Raw genomic sequence first — 18,891 nt, forward strand, 5'->3', positions numbered from 1 at the left:
TAAACTAAGACGAATGGGGGGAGAGAAAGGAAGAGAGAAGGGAAAACATATGGAAATGGTAGGAGACCTTCAGTGATACACAAAATAATAAGAGGTTATGAGGGGCAAGGGGGTGGGGGGAAAAAAAGGGGAGAGAATTGAACAACAGCAGAGGAGGTAGAGAGGGATGTTGGGAGGGGAGGGGAGGGGAGGGGGGATAGTAGGGGATAGGAAAGGTAGCAGAATACAACAGTCACTAATATGCCATTATGTAAAAATGTGAGTATGTAACAGAAGTGAGTCTGTATTATGTATTTGGGGAGTTCAAAACCCAATTGAGTCGAATGTATGAAAGATGATATGTCTTGAGCTCTGTAATGTTTTGAACAACCAATAAAAAAAAAAAAAAAAGAAAAAAAAAAAAAAGATGTTGTGTCCACCGAAAAACTGAAAAATAAATATTTAAAAATTCTCTCTTTAAAAAAGAAAAAAAAAGAACAGAAGATAAAATGCTTTTCAACACAGCTATGTAAACTAATAAAAATATGATCCAAGTCTAAAAAGATTAGTACACTTACATCAAAATATGTAATGGTGATTGGGATCTTAGGTGATTTGAATGTTAACTCATATTTCTAAAATACTCATTATTTCCCTGATAATAACAAAATAACACAGTAACTATTATCTTAAAGCCATTTAATATTCCCTTTGAATAGAAGATTTTATCTGGTAATGTATGTGAAGACCAAAGATTCTTTTCCATGAAATTACCTCAATTTTATTTTTAAGAGGCATAAACTGCAAACAAAGTAAACATTTAATTGAAGAAGTTAAATCATTTCTACAGGGATTATTTTGCAGCCACTTAAGAGTTATTCATGAAAAATTTAAGACCCAGAAAACTGCTCACAGAAGAAAAGCAAAATAGAAAATTCTACAGAATAATCAATATGCTAAAACCAGAAAAAAGAATGGCATAAACAATACCCAAGTATTGACAGGTTTCTTTGGGCAATGGATTAATGATTTTAAGTTTTTTTTTTTAATACTTTTGTCCATTTTCTGAACGTCCAGTATTTTATCAGGGGGAAAAAATCTTTAAAACAAGATATTTTTTTAAACACAGTATAAATACAGCAGTGCAGTTCCTGGAGACATGCCAACTTCAAAAATACCTCATTCCTCTTTCCTGTTCCTTCAACAATAGTACACTGAAGCATGAGAGGAAACATGAAAAGGCAAATTTTATAGGTTGTTTCTGTCTGAATTTTTATTTTCTCCTAGCTTTGATGAAAGACATTTGAAAAGGATATAGAAGATGAAACTAATTTTTACCTCATAATATTTTTAAATACCTTCCACCATAAACTCAAGACCTTTTAGAAAATAACTGTGGTATCCTTGGAATATCTTATATTTTGAAGAAGTACTATATATTGTATTGTACCAATATTACTAAAGTAATTGTAAATTAGCATGAAAACCTTGGCTTTTATCATCTACTTGTAATTGCAGAGGCTAAAAGGATTCTTTATAAAAAGTCATTTGTAAAATTTAAATGGTAAAACAGACTTATCTTTCCTAGGTCAAAGCAAAGCCTCTGATTTCCACTGTGCTACAAAGCCATTTTCAGGCAATCAAGGTCAAAGATGCTCCTGATCTAGCTGCCTTTTCTGGTAACAACAACTGGAAGAGCCTCATGACAAATCAGATAACTGAAAAGTTTTTAAGCTTAGAAAATGGCAACCAATTCAAAAAAAGAAAAGCTGAAGAGATGTTTGAAAAGACAGATTAAGTGAAGTTAACAGATACTTTCAGTAGTGAAATGAAACTGGAACACTGGCACGGTTATTACCAGAATAAAATAACTTACACCTAAAGCTTTACAGTTGTCTTCAACTTTTCTAACTTTGTTTCTGTCGTTATTAAAATTGTATGTTATCTGATTCTGCAAATACACCATTTAAGATAGCTGCCTCATTATATATAAAAAACAAAGTGACCCTTTATAATATGTTGCTTTCTATCCTCTGGATTTGTGATTTTTCTTTAGAATTGAGACAATAAATGCCCAGACTAGTCAAATTTTTAGTTTATTATGTTTTACTAAGGTTTTGATTTTTCTCCCGAAAGAACAAAATTATTTACATTAAAATTCAGGTATCAGAAAGACTCAAAAGGCTGTTTTTCACTTTGTTCAAGTTTTGTTTCCAGGCATTAAGTGTGTCATACAGTTGTTGCCACTGTTGTTTTCCAAATGTCCGATGTGTGCTATGACTAAAAAATTGAAAAATTAAAAACAATGCATTAGTCAACCTTTTATCCTCTGATATTCTTTTTATAACACTACACAGTTGAATCTAATTAAAAGCAAAGTTACGTATAAGACATGATTTAGATTTATAAGAGAATTTTAGACACTTATTTTAAAAACATCTTTACCACGCTGATCTGAAACCTTCTATTCTCCTGAACAACTATATAAAGCAGACACAAAAGTCATTAGTATTCTAGCCAATGCTCAGCCATTAAATGAAATGTGCTGGAAAATAGGACTCTTTCATTAAATAAGCTAATCACATTCAGTCTGAACTTTAATAAAATTATGATAAATAGCAACTATTTAACTACAGTCAACTGATAAGAACACCACCTTGGTTCTCTAAACATTTAAGTGAAATAATCAGAACAAACTAAATTGTTCTACAAAATGCTGCAAGTATTAAATGTCTTACCTGACAACTACTTTTCTCTGAGTCTGATCAATTTTGCAGTAGACCATTTTAGTTCTTACCGCTGGAAAAAAAAATTATTATTATTTTTTAACATGATAATGTTATATAGAAAATTTCAAGAAAAACTGCTAGGGTATGTCCAACTGGTCATAATAAAACTTTATGCTGTTACCAACATTATTTTACAAACCAACTCTTTGAATATAATGAGCAAAACAATATGATGTAACAAAGAGAAAGATTTCATACACCCAATAAATATTCACTAACACAGTTTGGGGGGGCAGGGTTGGCACTTGAGATAGAACCCAGAGGTTCTTTACCATTGAACTACATCCCCAGTTTTATTTTGAACCAAAGTCTTGCTCATTTGCTGAAACTGGCCTTGCATTTGTGATCCTCTTTCCACTGGGATTATAGGCTCAGAGTTTTTATTAAGATTCTAGTTGTTCTCCCTGCACTTACATATGGTAGAAAAAAAATGAACTTCCTTACAAGATATTACTTCCTTATATGACCACTGGAGATCAAAATCATTAGAAGAAGCAATACCAATAGTTCTATACACTTAATTATCTTAAATCCCCTCAATGTATAAACTTTGAAAGTTCAGGGAAAAAATTCCTGATTAACAGTTAAGTCACTTTTATAATACTACTGTCAGAGAAAGAAGGTTCTATTTCTACACTTACTACAAAAAGGAAATGGTTAATAGGTACAAACTATTTCCCACATGCCAGGAAGACCTGGTCTCAAACGTAGGTGTTATGCTAAAATCTGTGCTCTTAACCACAACACTACACTGCCTAAAGGACTTGATTCTATACAATTTCAGGAGCTAGAACATCAAAACCCACATTATTTACATACCTACTGAATTCATTCTATTACAAATATACCTAGTTGTCTACTAAACATACACATTTGCAACAAGAGTCTAGCTTCATCTGCACAAGGCTCATTTCAAGATCAAAATCTTGCATTCCACATAGAAGAAATAAAATGTTCTAATTGTCTTACCATCAATAACAAAGGCTTCAACATCATCAGCTCCAATTTGAAGTTCCTGCTGCATTGTATCAAAAGAAATTTCTTTATTTTCCACTGCCATTCCCATAAAAGTAAGTAGTCTCATTTTTGCCATATTCTGTTCATGTAAAAGGCCTGAATAAAGATAGTGAAGCCTAATAAGTATCCATACTAGTTAAAGACCTACACAATTTAATTTTGCAGACCACAAGGTGACCCTATAATGAAGTCACTGCCACAGGTGACTGATAGGTTCAAAGTTAAGAATGGACTATAAATAATGAGGCCCTGGAAGTTTTGAACATTTCACATTTTTTATTTATATATTTTAGTAGATAAAATCAAAATACATTACATAGTTAAAGTACCTAAGCTTATTTTCACTATTAGTTATTTAAATACACAGGATTCCTTATATATATATTAACTTGTTCTGTGTCACTGTTACTAGTAAATGTGAATTTTAAATACTTTCATAAACATTGTCAGTTATAAAACATTCAATTTCCCTTCAGGTTACTTTGGATTTAATACTTACAAATGAAAACCAAAATGTGCTTATCATTTAAACATTAGAGGCCAATATACTTAGTAAATAAAATTAAACCATACCATTAGCAGTGATACTTTTTCTTTATAAAGCTGAAGTAGAAAATAATTTTAAAAATTCAAATTTTTTAAAAAAAAATTTTTTAGTTGTCAATGAACTCTCTTTTCTTTATTTATATGCGGTGCTGAGAATCAAAACCAGTGCCTCACATATGAGAGGCAAGCGCTCTACCACTGAGCCACAACCCCAGCCTGCCTTTTAATTTTTAGTAAATATGCCGTTATACTTTATTTGGATCACAAACAACTGTTAAGCCTAGAACAAAACTTATCAAGTTTTAGTCCTGATACTTTTATTTTACAAAAAGAAAATCAATGAGCAAAGACATTAAAGGACTTATAAAGTGGCAGTTTCAGACCCACAAAATAGTTTCATTTACAAAATACAGGACAGCTGGGTTTGGTGGCAAACACCTGTAATCTAAGCAGCTTGGACGGCCAAGGCAGGAGGATCACAAATTTAAAGCCAGCCTCAGCAACTTAAGGAGACCCTGTCTCAACAAAACAAATGGGCTGGGGATGTGGCTCAGTGATAAAGTGACCCTGGGTCCAATCCCCAGTATGAAAAAAAAAAAGACAATACAAAATAATTTGCAAATTCTAGTTACCCAAATTATAAACTGGTCCTAAACAGAAGAACTAAAACACAAGTATCACATATACTTGTTTTGATAATATATCAATAAAAACAGGTTTCTAAAACTTATCTTGAATTGTTTTCATGTTCCTTTTCTTTGAACTTTCAAATTATGTAAACTCAGTAAATAAATTATGTGCCCTCTACTAATTCAGGGCCTAAAATCTGTATTTAAAAAAAAAGTTATTTAAACACTCCATAAATAAATTTGAAATTTATAACATTCATACATTAGTAGAAGACTAGGGAAGCCCATTAATATAGGGCATGATCATCTATTAATTAGCTGTAATTATGATGCAGGCTTCCTATTTGGCACAGATTCAACAAAAACATGATCATCATAACTCAAACGAATGAGGTACACAAGTAAGTATTGCTAACTGGGTTTAATGGAAATCTACAAGCATCAAAAAATCAATTAGTGCACATTAACCCTAATTAACAAATGCAAATCAGATGCTGATTAACTTTCTGAAGCAAAAAGGTAGCAACTGAATAATACCAGATTACATGTGGACATGTTAGGGCAATTCAGTTGACACAAGACAATGATACTGTTGGCCCAAGTGGTGTCAGCATTAATAAAAAAACGTTTTGACAAACAGATGCTACCTGTGGAATCTGGACATTTGTAATCTTTCAACTATAATAAATGTCTAGCAATACATCTATAAAACACAAAACACAAATTTAATAAAATGTTTTCTCAAAAGCATCTTCTATAAACAAATTTCTAATATAGAAGAAAATTAATAGGTATACCCAAAACAAAAGCAAATTAGGGAGTTTGATTTCCAGTTAGCACAATAAAGTAATATGTTGGGAATTTTTTCCTATCAGAGAATACTGAAGATTCTCAAAAATTTCTTAACATTCCCAATTCTTTGGGCATATAGTTTCCTTGCAATACAATGAATGATAAAAAAAAAAAAAAAACCTCCTTATATTTCTAAGATATTAACCAAAATACTCTTTAAAATCAAGGTTACTGCTATTCTTAGCATAAGTGAAAAAACCTATAGAGGAATGAATTATTTCTAAAATGAATTATATAAAACCAGTATCTAGGGGCTGGGGATGTGGCTCAAGCGGTAGCGCGCTCGCCTAGCATGCGTGCGGCCCGGGTTCGATCCTCAGCAGCACCACATACCAACAAAGATGTTGTGTCCGCCAAGAACTAAGAAAAAAATAAATAAATGTTAAAATTCTCTCTCTCTCTGTCCCCCTCTCTCTCACTCTCTCTTTAAAAAAAAAAAAAAAAAAAAAAAAACCAGTATCTATTTTACCTATGAAAACTTGTCTCTAAAAAATCTCATATTGATGATTAAAGTCTTCATTGCTTTGTAAAACAAAGAACCATACTTTATAAAGCCTTTTATACCCAATTTAAAAATCAAACTCTTAAGCTGGTGAAGTAGGAGTTAAAGATGAGAAGGAAGTCATGCTTTGTTTCATAAAACTAGAATACTACCTTCAAAGAGTAAGTCATGGTGTTCTGTGTCATATTTCATTTAAAGTTATAAAAAATCTAATTTTATGGAAACATTTATTCATTACTAATATGTCAAAACCTTAATGCAGTAATAAAAAAATGTGCATCATTGAGCAATTTCTGCATTGTCACTGACCCTTGTCTTAAAATGCTGCAATATAGAAAACGCAATTTTAATGCATGCAATAGCTTATGAACCAGTGCTCCTTTGAAACAGTCAATTACACATCAATGGGGGAGTGTCAAAGTGTTAATTACTACTCCTTTTGCCTTGGTGCGTAAATAAAGAGGTTGCTGACATTAACATTCCATCACACAGCTTCATGCCACAAAGCAAATTAACTGGGACAGAATGTGGTTTTCTGGGTCTACTGCACCTGGCAAAGCATTCTACACACTTTCAAATCTTCTTAATCTTGGTGTATTTCAAATGCCTATGTTTGAATAAGCCAATCTTCACCAATTCTATTGGCTGCATAAAATTTATAGGTGATAGGAATTACTGATTAGTAAATGGAAAGCTAAGCGTAACCAAGTAGATTATAAATGTACTCTTCATCTATATCTCAAACAACCAAGATGACTAATAATCGATGTTAATATGAAACATATAATTGACCTCTAACATATTTTGATTATTGCCTAAGAGGATATCAAATCCCTGTAGTTGCATAAAGCTGTCAAAAAACTGGTACTTTTAGGACATTTAAAATCTGTTCAACTGCAGGTTTTCTAAGTATTCTCTTTATAATTTTATTATTTAAAACATGCTCCAGAAGAAAATTAAAATACTGAACATACATGGGTTTGCTCAAGAGGATAAGGTTCAATTCAATTTGGCAAACATTTACTGAACTCTGATGCATTCAGACAACAAAATTCAAAGATATAAATCAGATTTCTTATGCTGTCTTCATAAACTGAAGTCAGCAAAGTTTCTATCATGTAAAATCACTACGTATTCATTTTTAACTCCCCAGAACTAATATATAATACATAATTATACACATAAAATATAGGCAATGCTATTATATACTTTTGTAGTTTAGAAGGAATCATAATCCAACCACAAAATACATAGTAGAGGGGAAAAAACATTTTCTCCTACAATTTTGAAACTCTATCTTTAAAAAGTTAAAAAAAGAAATAAAAATACAAATTGCTGCACATCTAAGAAATTAAGTTTTCTACAAATAAACAACCTTTAGCTTAATGAAGTGCCTTTCATCACTGAATTTTATCACATACTTCCAAAGGTCACCATTATGATCAAAGTCATGGTGATCCTTTTAGTTACTTTGCTGCTCCTTCTCTCATTCCAATTTAAAAAAACACCCATTATTAATGGAACTATTTCTATCTGAATCTCTCCTAAGCACCTGATTCCTGCTAGAACGTGGGATAGTAGAGCTGGAAGGGCCTCAAGTTCAATAAGCCCAGGTTGTTTGAGCAGGCTTTCACGGTCTCCTTTATGGTTTATCATGCTCTCTTGTCTATTTTTAAAATCACAAATGCCATCTTATATACTTGGTTTCTAGTTACCAATTCATTCTAAATAATCTTAAACTGTCTGCTTGTTTGTTGTTGTTCTATCAAGCTTGCTAGGGCCATCTACAGATAAAATTGTAACCATATTTGCAGGATCTCACAGAACAATTATGTTCAGATATGACACGTTATATCAAAGGAATACGTTCCAACCTCTATCCTTCAAAACTTACCAAGTGAATCAATGAAGTCTTTATTATTCTGATAAAACTTGACATAGGATGCCAACTTTGCACTCACAAAAATGGTTAAAAGCTGAGAAAAAAAAATTATCAAGTTAGAATCAAGATTTATACTCAAGATACTTTTTAAGACACTGACTCCTAACAATAAAACTCCACATTTCTTTTAGTGTAAAATATCAATGTTTCATCAAATTACCAAACCACTTCCTTTCATATGACTCTCTGTTAAAATTAAACAATCAGTAAATATAGTGAGCTCTAAATTATCAATACTGAAAGATGGTGGTTAACATTTGGTAGAGCCCAAATGGAAAATAATCCAAAAAATATTTATACTTGCACTTTAAAGTATGTTCATGTGTTTTTAAATATCAGACTTATCTTCCTATTTGGGGCTAATGACACAAGAAATTAAAAAAGAAATGTGTATTATTGAGGTCCATAATGGCCAGGCTAAGTTAGGAGATAAATAAAGGGAGGAAGAACAAGACTGTATGTAGTGTTAGAGAATATCAGCCTGTTCCTGATATAGAGAGAGTAACATCTATCCATAGTCATGTTCATTAATGAAAGAAAAAAAAATATGGCTGCTTCAGTATGCAATATTTAGGAAACGAAAAATTTTCACATTGAAGAACTACTTACATCATGAATAAGCTCGCCTTCCAAGAACTTGACTGGTTTTAAAGTAAGAAGATGGTCAAAAAGAAATGCATTTGGATCTTTCAATGCTCGTACAATACACCTTAACCAGAAAACAAAAACACAAGCTCAGAGTTTTGAAATCCTGGTTCTTCACTAACTTTTTTGCAACTCACAAAATGTATTTAATTCAGTAAGTTAAGAGTCCAATGTATACACTGTTAAAAATGGTACAGGAAGGGATTTTAACAGATCAATATTTTTATCAGGTCTGTTTTAACATAATAAAAAAAAGTTGTGATAAAAAGCTGAAGAGAAAGAACAATGGTAAGCAAACAGCCAACAGAAGCACCTTACCATGTGCTAGAAAAGTGGTTTACAAGCATATCTCATTTACCCTGAGAACAATGCACTGAGACACAATATTATCTTACTGTTTTACTGATGAAAGTGGCTCAGAAAAAACAATTGCTAATTAGAGGATGGAGTAAATATTTGAATTCCGTCTGTTAACCCCGTCAAAATTTTTACCACTATCTACTCTGTTTAACAACTCCTACCACTGTACATGTCCATGTGTATCAATAACTATTCTTATTTTTACTTGTTAAAGCTAGTACTAAAGCCCTTCTCATTTGCAATGTCCAACTTTAAGCAATTAATTCATCAACTTTTCCCCACTTACATGACAATATTAAGATAACTGACCCAAGACTAGATTCTAGTTCTTGGGTTGGAATCATTACCCCCTTACCAGCAAGATCCCATATACACTAAGTGGCTATTTCACATACAATTTATGGTTCTTCCAAAACCCAATCTTGAATCTGAGTATCAACATTAGAACCACCAGGAAACACATTATTGAATAGCTTTGGCTCACTACTGGTTGCAGACATGATTTCAGAATCATGTAACTCAATAATCCAATCTGCCTCAAGCCCTTATTATAACAATGTTTAATGTTACCTGTGGGCATCAACTCGAGCCTGGGAAGCATTGTCTTCCGTGTAACTTCCAAGCAATTCCACCATGACTTTTGAAGCAGCATCACTAAGGAGAAATACTGTTTTAGGAATATGAATGCATCATAACTGTCATTCTTTAATTAAAAAATAGACACTAATGGCAGGCCCGTACTGATGATATATACGTGTGTGTGTGTATAAACGGTGACCAAAAAACACAACATAGTCCCCACCTATTAAAAAAAGTCATGGAAAATCAGACAACCAAGGAAACATAATATGTAAGTGTTAATGAAGGGAATATAAGGTGATGCAACAGAATAGGGCAGAAAGCAGAGTGTATTTTAGAGAGCATGAGCAGGGCAAGGAAGGTAGGTTGATACTGAAAGGATGTAAATATCCCTTTAATGTTCTTTTCTTGGGTGTAATAAAATCTAGAGGTGGAAGATGGGGGTAAGATAAATTTCTAGGCCTAGAGAAGACAAAGTATTATAAATGCCAAGGGTGGGGCTGGGTTGTGACTGAGTGGTAGAGCACTCGCCTAGCATGTGTGAAGCACTGGGTTCAATTCTCAGCACCACATATTAGTTAATTAACTAATTAATTAAAGGTCCACTGACAACCAAAATAAATAAATAAGTAAATAAATAAATGCTCAGGGTGGGGAAAAAGTTTGGTGTGTCCCAGAAACTGTTAGGACAGTATGGCTATTGAGCCAACATCATATATTTAAGTCTTTCTACTCAAGATCATCTTTCAATTAAATTATCACTAAAATTACATAGATGATCACATTACCACCACAAAAAAACATAAAATAATTAAATGCATTCATTCAACTTCAACTCCTTGGAACTACATCATTTATCTTTAAAACTTTAATGGTACTCCAAAATTCTTTCAAAATCAAGGTTTCTTAAGATGTATAAATATAATTATAGGATGATTAAGTGGCAGTTAGCCTTTTAAATTCAGTGATAGAACTATAAAAATTCAAAGGGAAACTAAGAAAAACCACATTCTACTCATTGTTAATTACCCTTTTAAATACTTTTATAAACCACATTAAGAATTTTGCACTTCCTAAAAAAAATAAAGCCTAAAAAATAAGATAAAATTTGTTTCAGAAAAAAATTCCTGTGGTTGTGCAATGCAATACAGGCCACTTTGAAGACTACTGAAACCACCCAGAGAAGCAATGATGATGGCTGGTAGAGACAAAATCACTGCAGAAGCAGAAATAACCAGATGTGGTGATAAAGGAGATGGAGAGGAGGGAATCGAGGATATCACTAAGTTTTCTTGCTTAAGGAAATGGTCCTGCCATTTACTGAACATGAAGATTTAACTTAGAGGGAGAAAATAATAAATTCATTTTGGTCACACTGTTGGTGACACCTTTGGACACATCCAAGTGAAAACAGAAAACAGTTGGACGTATAGATCTGAAGCTTAGAAGAGTAGCCAGCATTAAAGACATGGATTTCATTTTGTAAGTGACAGAAGCCATAGATGACATGATCTAAGAAGAAAGAACAGACTGAGGAAAAGGTCTCAAGGCAACATCTTGAGTAACACCAACCTTTAAAGGAACAGAGGAATACTAATTTACAAATGTGTCAAATTGAACTTCAGAGAGTCTGGAGGAAAACAAGGACAGTGGTGTCACCTAAGTGGAGAGAAGAATTTCTGAGGGAAGGGGTACCATGGCCACATGCTACTGAAAGGTCAAGATGACAAAGAGTGCAAATGTCCACTGGATTGTATCTGTTCTTAAAAATGAAGGAACTGAAATTCAAATATTGGAAACTAATTTTCACATGTCTAAAAACTGGGAGTTATGTCCAAGCTCTTATGCTTGCTAAGTACTTAAAGATCTGAAAAGAGGGAGTTACATGGAAACCTGGGAGAGTACTCTAGGAAGAAAAGCCAGAACCACAGTACTGGAGGTAGCTTTGCCTTTTACTCTGAATGAAGCCACTAGGGGGTCCCGGCTAGAGGGGAAAAATAATCAATCTGACCTTCCACATTAAACAGAACTTTCTGGCAACTACATTAAGAACAGACTATAGAGGGACAAGGACCAAAAGAGACTGGGTAAGAGGCTCCTTCAATAATCACAAAAAGAAACAATGGTAGCTGAGACCACATAGTAGCATCAGAAGTGGTAAGAATGGTGGAATGTGATAGTCATCATTATCCAAAGTACATGTAGGAAAACACAAATTGGTGTCCACATACATTATCCAAAGTACATGTAGGAAAACACAAATTGGTGTCACATCCAGAGATATGAAAAATTGTGCTATATATGTGTAATAAGAATTGCAATGCATTCTGCTGTCATTTATTTTTTTTGAAGTAAAAAAAAAGTGGTAAGAAGTTGATTAGATTTACTGACAAATTAAATGTGGGATATAAAACAAGAGAAGTCAAAGATGAATCCCAGTTTTGGTCTTGAGCAACTGAAAGTATAAAAATGGTTTTGTCCTAAGTTGAGTAAAACAGAACTGGTTTAGAAGAAAACAAAAATCTATGGTTTACTTCTGTAGGTGTCAAATTTGAGACACCTTTTGAACACCTAAATGGAGAAGTCAAATAGGAATAACATCTGAAGTTCAGGCAAGAAACAGAGGAAAATAGTTGAAAATCATCAATATATAGATAATATTCATTTAAGGTAATGTACATATATTTAATCTTTTCAACAACCCTGAGATAAGCACTAATATTATCAGTTCTACTTTGAAGTAGGAAACTAAAGCATAGCAACATTATGTCTCTTATTCAGGGTCATATAAGTGGCAAACCAAGATTTGAATTCCAGTAGTCTGACTCCACATGCACATTTAATAGTTTCCTAATAGTTTTTAATGTTCTCCATTTGAAACGGTCTTTGGTATAAACTACTTCCTCTTAATACTGTACTGACAACTGGCTGGAACGCTGTCAGAAGCACACCAGTATATAAAAGTACCCACTATTTCTGAATGACTACACTATAAGGGCAAGAATCTCCTGCTTACTTTATGACAAAACACTCCAAATTTCACAACAAAAAATATAACATTTCCTCTTCTTTTTGGTTTGCAAAATTCAGTTTTTTTAACACAACAGAAAAGCCCTGAAAGCCAGGACAGAGAAATTTGTGCAAGAAAACTAAAATTGAAGATTGATTACTTTTCCTGAAAGTCTTTGACCACTATGAAAAACGAGAAAAAGTAGGTCAAAAAGTTAGAATTATCCTTCATTAAACAAAAACATCACTAATTTTTAAAAATTGAGCCAAACATATCATTTGTAGGCATTCTAAAACTGAGTATGCAGAAGAATAAATATTTTGGGCATAAAGTTTATGGGGTTAAACAGAAGCCTTAGAAACCCAAGATGTTGCCAAAGCCCAACAGATACTCATTTTGTACAGCTCAATGCCAAGTTTCAGCTCAGGGTCATTGTTTATATGAGACTTTGTGGTAACATTTGATTGGTGGGCCCTCACCATCATTCAACAAAAGCAACAGCGCTATCCCTACTAAGACAACAAAGCACCATTAAATAATTTAGGCTAGAGGCTGGGGCTATAGCTCAGTGGCAGAGTGCTTGCCTAGCATGTGTGAGGCACTGGGTTCAATCCTCAGCACCACATTAAAAAAAAAAAAATACACAAAATAAAGGCATACTGTTCATCTACAACTACAAAAAAAATAATAATTTAGGCTAATGTTTTTCAGTTTTAGGATTTAACAATTATCATTTTTAGAACAAAAGTAGACTTTGCTTTTTAAACATTTTAAAGATGAGGAAAATCACTCCAATCTTTGCAGTAATCTTTTAGCTTAGTAGGTAAATTTACAGAAATATATTTTTAACCGTGGAGAATAGAACAAAATTACTGGTCCTTCCTGTCTTAAAAAAAAAAACACTCCCACCTACTTATATGCTTTTAAGTTGTAAGTTCATTACTCCTGAATACCTTTTCTTACAATCCACAAGTGCCTCATAAAGTAATCTTAAAAGGGTGTGTTTTTTTTCAGTGGTAAGATTCCAGTCAGAAATCCATTTTCTCACCTATAATGAGATTGGCAAAAGGAGAAAAATTAGTAACACCGCTGAATATATTCTCACAATCTAAAAGATAATTTTTAGAATACACATAGCTTCTTCTTATCTATGCTACAATATAAAGCTACATTTCTTGTAAGCACTATTACCCATAGTAACTCACTTGATCCAGCTCAGTTGGAATGTACTGGATGGCTCCACAAGATGCTGCCACTTTAATGAGGCTGCAGTACACTGTGTATCTTACAGGAGTGTTCTTATCCATTCCATGGAAAAGGTTGCTTAGCCTGGTTAACAAACAATAAACAATGTTTGAGATCAGCAACCATAATGTTAAGATGAGGGGATATGCTCTCACTACAAACCTGGAATCATACTATTAGTAACTTCATGTCACTAAGGAAGGAACTAGGGCAGAGAAAGGTTAAATGACTTGCCCAAGTTCACAGACAGTAAGAGCCACAGCTGACAGTCAAGTTCCAGAATGCCTGTTCTTAACCATTAACAGGTAGTGACACATAAATAGCCCCTGTGAAAAACCAGACCTCTTTTCCTTCTTAACTTACAATTGCAGTCTCAGAGATGGGCGTTCACCTTCCCGAAACTTCACCAGCTTTTCACACAGGCTTTCAATCAATGCTTCCTGTTTGTCAGGTTCCAGGATCAACAGGAGGGATACCACACTGTTCATCACACTTTCCACATCTATGCAAGTATCAATAACACAACTATTGTGATATAATGTCTAGTTAAATGTATATTTCCAGGGTTTTAATACAACAAAAGCCACAAAACTTAAAAGACAATTTAGAAAGAGAAAACCTGGCTACTATAAAACAGTTGTCCTCTATGGACAGCAACAAAAATATACTCAGTATGAGTTCAAACTGAACTAGCTCTTCTGCACAGCTAATATTCACAGAGCAATTTACACATCTTATTAGTGAGGTAGAAAATTGTTATCTAAGATTTGGTTTCTATTTTAGAAAAATAAATGAGTGATTTGCAAGTATCTATATGCATATTTTTTATTTCAACATTGGCATTATATTCAATCATTCTGGAAGTTATTTGTTAGCTTTTTGGTTAGGATGTTGTTTCAATTAAGGAAAACTTCATCTATGTGTAGAAAATTATTAAGAGATGAAAACTCTTAACTTTCTGGTTGATGGGCTTATTTTCAAGTTTCATAGAGATTATCCATATACCAAGTTTAATCTCTAAGAGATTTCAGAACCCACAATTTTTTAAAATTCCCCACTTTAACTCAGTACATGTGAAACTGGTCTAATAATTAAATGGCTTTTAGACTACTTGAAACGCTATCATCCCCCCCCTTTGGCATTTATCTAAACCTCATGAAGAGCAAAGAGCTTCACTGTTTTTCTTCAGTTCCTTCTAAAATCACTAGCAGTTGTGTGTGTAATAACATTCAAGGATTACACAATGTTAAAGGTTTTCTCAAAATTGGCTTGAAATGAAAAACACAAAATTAACATGAAAATATTTAAAGTAGGTTCTTTCATAATTAGTAATATTAGAAAAAATAAAACAAACCTTTATCATCTTCCTTCAGACAGACATCACAGGCTTCAATAATTTGAGCTAAATCTACATGAAGACCACCTTCTGAGTTCTCTTCTGAAATCTCAGCTCCTTTAGATTTCAGATAAGCACGAAGTTCAGCAGCCTGTTGAATCAAATAAGATTGTCATAAGTCTCTTTTAGGTGTATATTTACAAAGGTGACTATAAATGTCAAAATATAAAAACTCAAACCATTCTGTCCTACTTCTGAAAAACCAAAAAGCAAATACTATATTTAAGAATTAATTTACTTCAAATTATATTGAAGGACTTCTTCCTCACTTCTACCATAGGAATCACAGGATTTCCCCACAAGGCCTGTGGCCCCAGACACACTTGGCACCACAAGGATCACCTTCAAAGTATCTTATGTCACCTATATCCTGTTAGACTTCCAATATATAGCAAAAGCTTTCTAATATAACCCAAAGGCCTTCCATGTGTGCATGTATATGGGGTGGGGGGCACAGAGAAGAAATTGATTTGACTTGGCAAATTCAACTTCTTTAGAAAGAAATGAAAATTTTATTGTTCTCAACTACATATATATACACACAGCTACTAGGAAAGTTTAAAACATTATCTGGGCCAAGAGGGTAATCACTTGTTAATTTAATTTTTGAGAATCTATTTGAGACATAAATTTTGAGAGATGCAAAGATATTTTAAAAAGACATGTCTTTGAATATTGCCTCGAATAAAATGTATAAAACTGGACATAGGAGGTAACAAATCTCTTAAAAAAGTATCTGGGTGAGAAAGTACATTTGGACCAATAAAAACACAACTAAAGTACCACATTTAGTCATTTGGACATTTCCTATTTTGTTTGTTTATTTATTTATTTATTTGCTGTGCTAGGAATTGAACCCAGAGCCTCATACATGTTGCTACATCCCAGTTCCCCCCTTTTTTGCCTAAATTGACCTTGAAATTGTAATCTTCCTGTCCCAGTCTCTGAAGAAGCTGGGATTACAGGCATGCCACACCAGCTGATACTTAATAATCCTTCTCATTTGAGTGCTTAATATTCATGGTAGCCAAATATGAATGTAAATGGTTTTAAAGATAATAAACTGAAAAACTAAAACAAGCAGATGAAAGGATACCATTAATAAATGCACAGGCCCCACATTTTCAAGACAAAATTATTAAAAACAAAAAACCCACCTTGGTGTAGGCCATCAAGATTTTTTTTTTTTTGTAGTTGTAGATAGGCAGAATGCCTTTGTTTATTGAACCCAGTGGCTCATGCGCGCTAGGCAAGCACTCTACCACTGAGCTATGGCCCCAGCTCAGTCATCGAGATTTTTAAACCCACAAATATGGTTTTTAGTAAACATATTAAGTTGTAGACTTCTTGGTGCTATTTTTTTTTTTTTTTGGCAACACATAGTAACTTCATTAAAGAGTTAGTATTAGAAGCAAGATTTTTTTTAAAAAAAGTTAACTGTCACCATATTAGAACAAAAATACCACTGGAAAGCATACTTCCCTAAGGCAGAAATATCTGGCTCAATCGAGAAAAAAAGGTGTTCTCGGCTCTGGATACTAAACTCTATCAACTAATCAAGTTTACTCTTTTTATATCATTTTCACAGACCACAATAGTTGAGCAGTAGTACAAGACAAAGGAAAACAAACAAGGATTACAATTCCACTTTTTAACTCTAATCAAACAATTCGACTAATCCTGAAACCCTGAAACAATTAGAATATTTCCCTGAAAGGAATGGCTAGCATGAAACTGATGTATTACTATAAGAAATGGCACTTCATTTCTGAAACAGGGTCTTACTATGTTGATTAGGGTTCCCTTCAACCTGGGATCCTCCTTCCTTAGCCTCAGGAGAAGCTGGGGTTATAGGCATGCACCACCACACAGACAGATATCAGACTCTGAAGACCCATCAGTGACAAAAATTTCTCAATTCACAAATTCACTAGGTTAGAAACAAGTGTTGCGGCTGGGGTTGTGGCTCAGTGGTAGAGTGCTTGCTTAAGACTTACAAGGAGCTGGGTTCGATCATTAGCACTACATAAAAATAAATAAAAAATAAGGTATTGTGTCCAACTATAACTTTAAAAAATTAATTAAAAGAAAGTGTCAAATGCTTTTTTATTAACCTAGCAGCGAATTGTTGGTGTCAACTTCCATTATTAGTTTGTTGGCTTTTTTTCCTGTGCTTCACATCATTCTATCTATGCTTAGCTCCCTCCCTATTTTTAAAAAAATGTTTAGTTGTCAATGAAGCTTTATTTATTTATTTAATTGTGGTGCTGAGAATGAACCCAGTGCTTCAAACATGCCAGGCAAGTGTTCTAACACTGAGTTACAACACCAGTCCTCCCTCCACATTTTTGACCTCCCTTTTCATTTCCCCTTCTTTCTTTGCTCTACAGGGCTACAGGATCGCAATTCTACTATAGGGGAACGGATCACTTCTGCAATTCTATAGGATTATCTTATGCTATTAAAGGTACAGAAATCAAAAATTCCCTGTTAGCGGAGTAACAGAAAAAAAAGATAGACTTAGGACTTCATTTACACAAAATTAAACAATGTCATTTCATGTTTAGTTTAGCTCTCACCAATTCAACTTATGTTACAGGTAAAATACAAACAGAACCCTTGGACACCAAAGAACAACGCCAATAAGTAAACTTAAAAAGTATCGGATGTTTCACAACAGGTATGCCTCACAGCATGTGATTTGGGGGTTACAGTACTTTCATAACTAGGACTAGAAAACCCTAAACATGAATAATGGGCCACCTACTCCTTTGTGACCGCACAATAAAATCTTTTCATTCTTACTACAAAGTTGTTTTCCCCTGAACTGCTAATGTAGACTACAGACAGATTCCACCCCACCCGCGCCCGATGTGGCTGCGCTGGGGACAGCAGCAGACCCCATTCTAATCAGTCAAGGAGTACTGTGTCACAAGTGACGCCAGCTGGGAGTTCGACGCCGACCAGGAAGCTGGCGGTGGAACGTTGGACCCCACACCGCGATCGCGGGTGGACCGACTGGTGCGACTCAAGACTAGAGACGTGCGCCCCTATCATATGGCCGCCTCCCTACTCGTACACGTGGGGGCGAGAGCACCAGGTCTCATCCTCGGGGCGGCTCCGTGGGGCGGCGTCCTGTCCACTCGGCCCAGTCTCGGCAGCGACTCGTTATACCCCTACGACAACCTCCACATCCCTCTAGCGACACTATGGCCCGCGAGCACACCTGATCTTCCTCACTGATATCGATGAAGGCCGGGACGCTCATGATGAAGGCCCGGAAACCCAGGACGCTTCCCCAGCAAACCACGCCGACCGGAAAAGAGAGCAGGGCCGCGCGGCGGTTCCACAACTACTTCCGGGTCAGCCCCGCGCCGGCCTGGGTGGGGCGGGGGTCACC

The 18,891-nt window shown here is 34.4% G+C and overlaps 1 protein-coding gene across 1 annotated transcript; it reads right to left on the reverse strand.

The window, feature by feature from the left end:
- Positions 1 to 2,059: 2,059 nt before the first annotated feature.
- Eif3m (eukaryotic translation initiation factor 3 subunit M) lies at positions 2,060 to 18,873 on the reverse strand. Its single transcript, XM_005327441.3, has 11 exons — positions 18,718 to 18,873; positions 15,450 to 15,582; positions 14,459 to 14,597; positions 14,056 to 14,179; positions 13,804 to 13,898; positions 9,832 to 9,915; positions 8,866 to 8,965; positions 8,209 to 8,290; positions 3,738 to 3,881; positions 2,718 to 2,778; positions 2,060 to 2,259 (listed from the first exon to the last, which is right to left on the reverse strand). Exons 1-11 carry the CDS (start codon positions 18,757 to 18,759, stop codon positions 2,139 to 2,141), a joined length of 1,125 nt encoding a protein of 374 aa, XP_005327498.1. The 5' UTR covers positions 18,760 to 18,873; the 3' UTR covers positions 2,060 to 2,138.
- Between the last annotated feature and the right edge of the window lie 18 nt (positions 18,874 to 18,891).

The sequence above is a fragment of the Ictidomys tridecemlineatus genome, chromosome 4, assembly GCF_052094955.1.
Source record: "Ictidomys tridecemlineatus isolate mIctTri1 chromosome 4, mIctTri1.hap1, whole genome shotgun sequence".
Taxonomy (NCBI): domain Eukaryota; kingdom Metazoa; phylum Chordata; class Mammalia; order Rodentia; family Sciuridae; genus Ictidomys; species Ictidomys tridecemlineatus.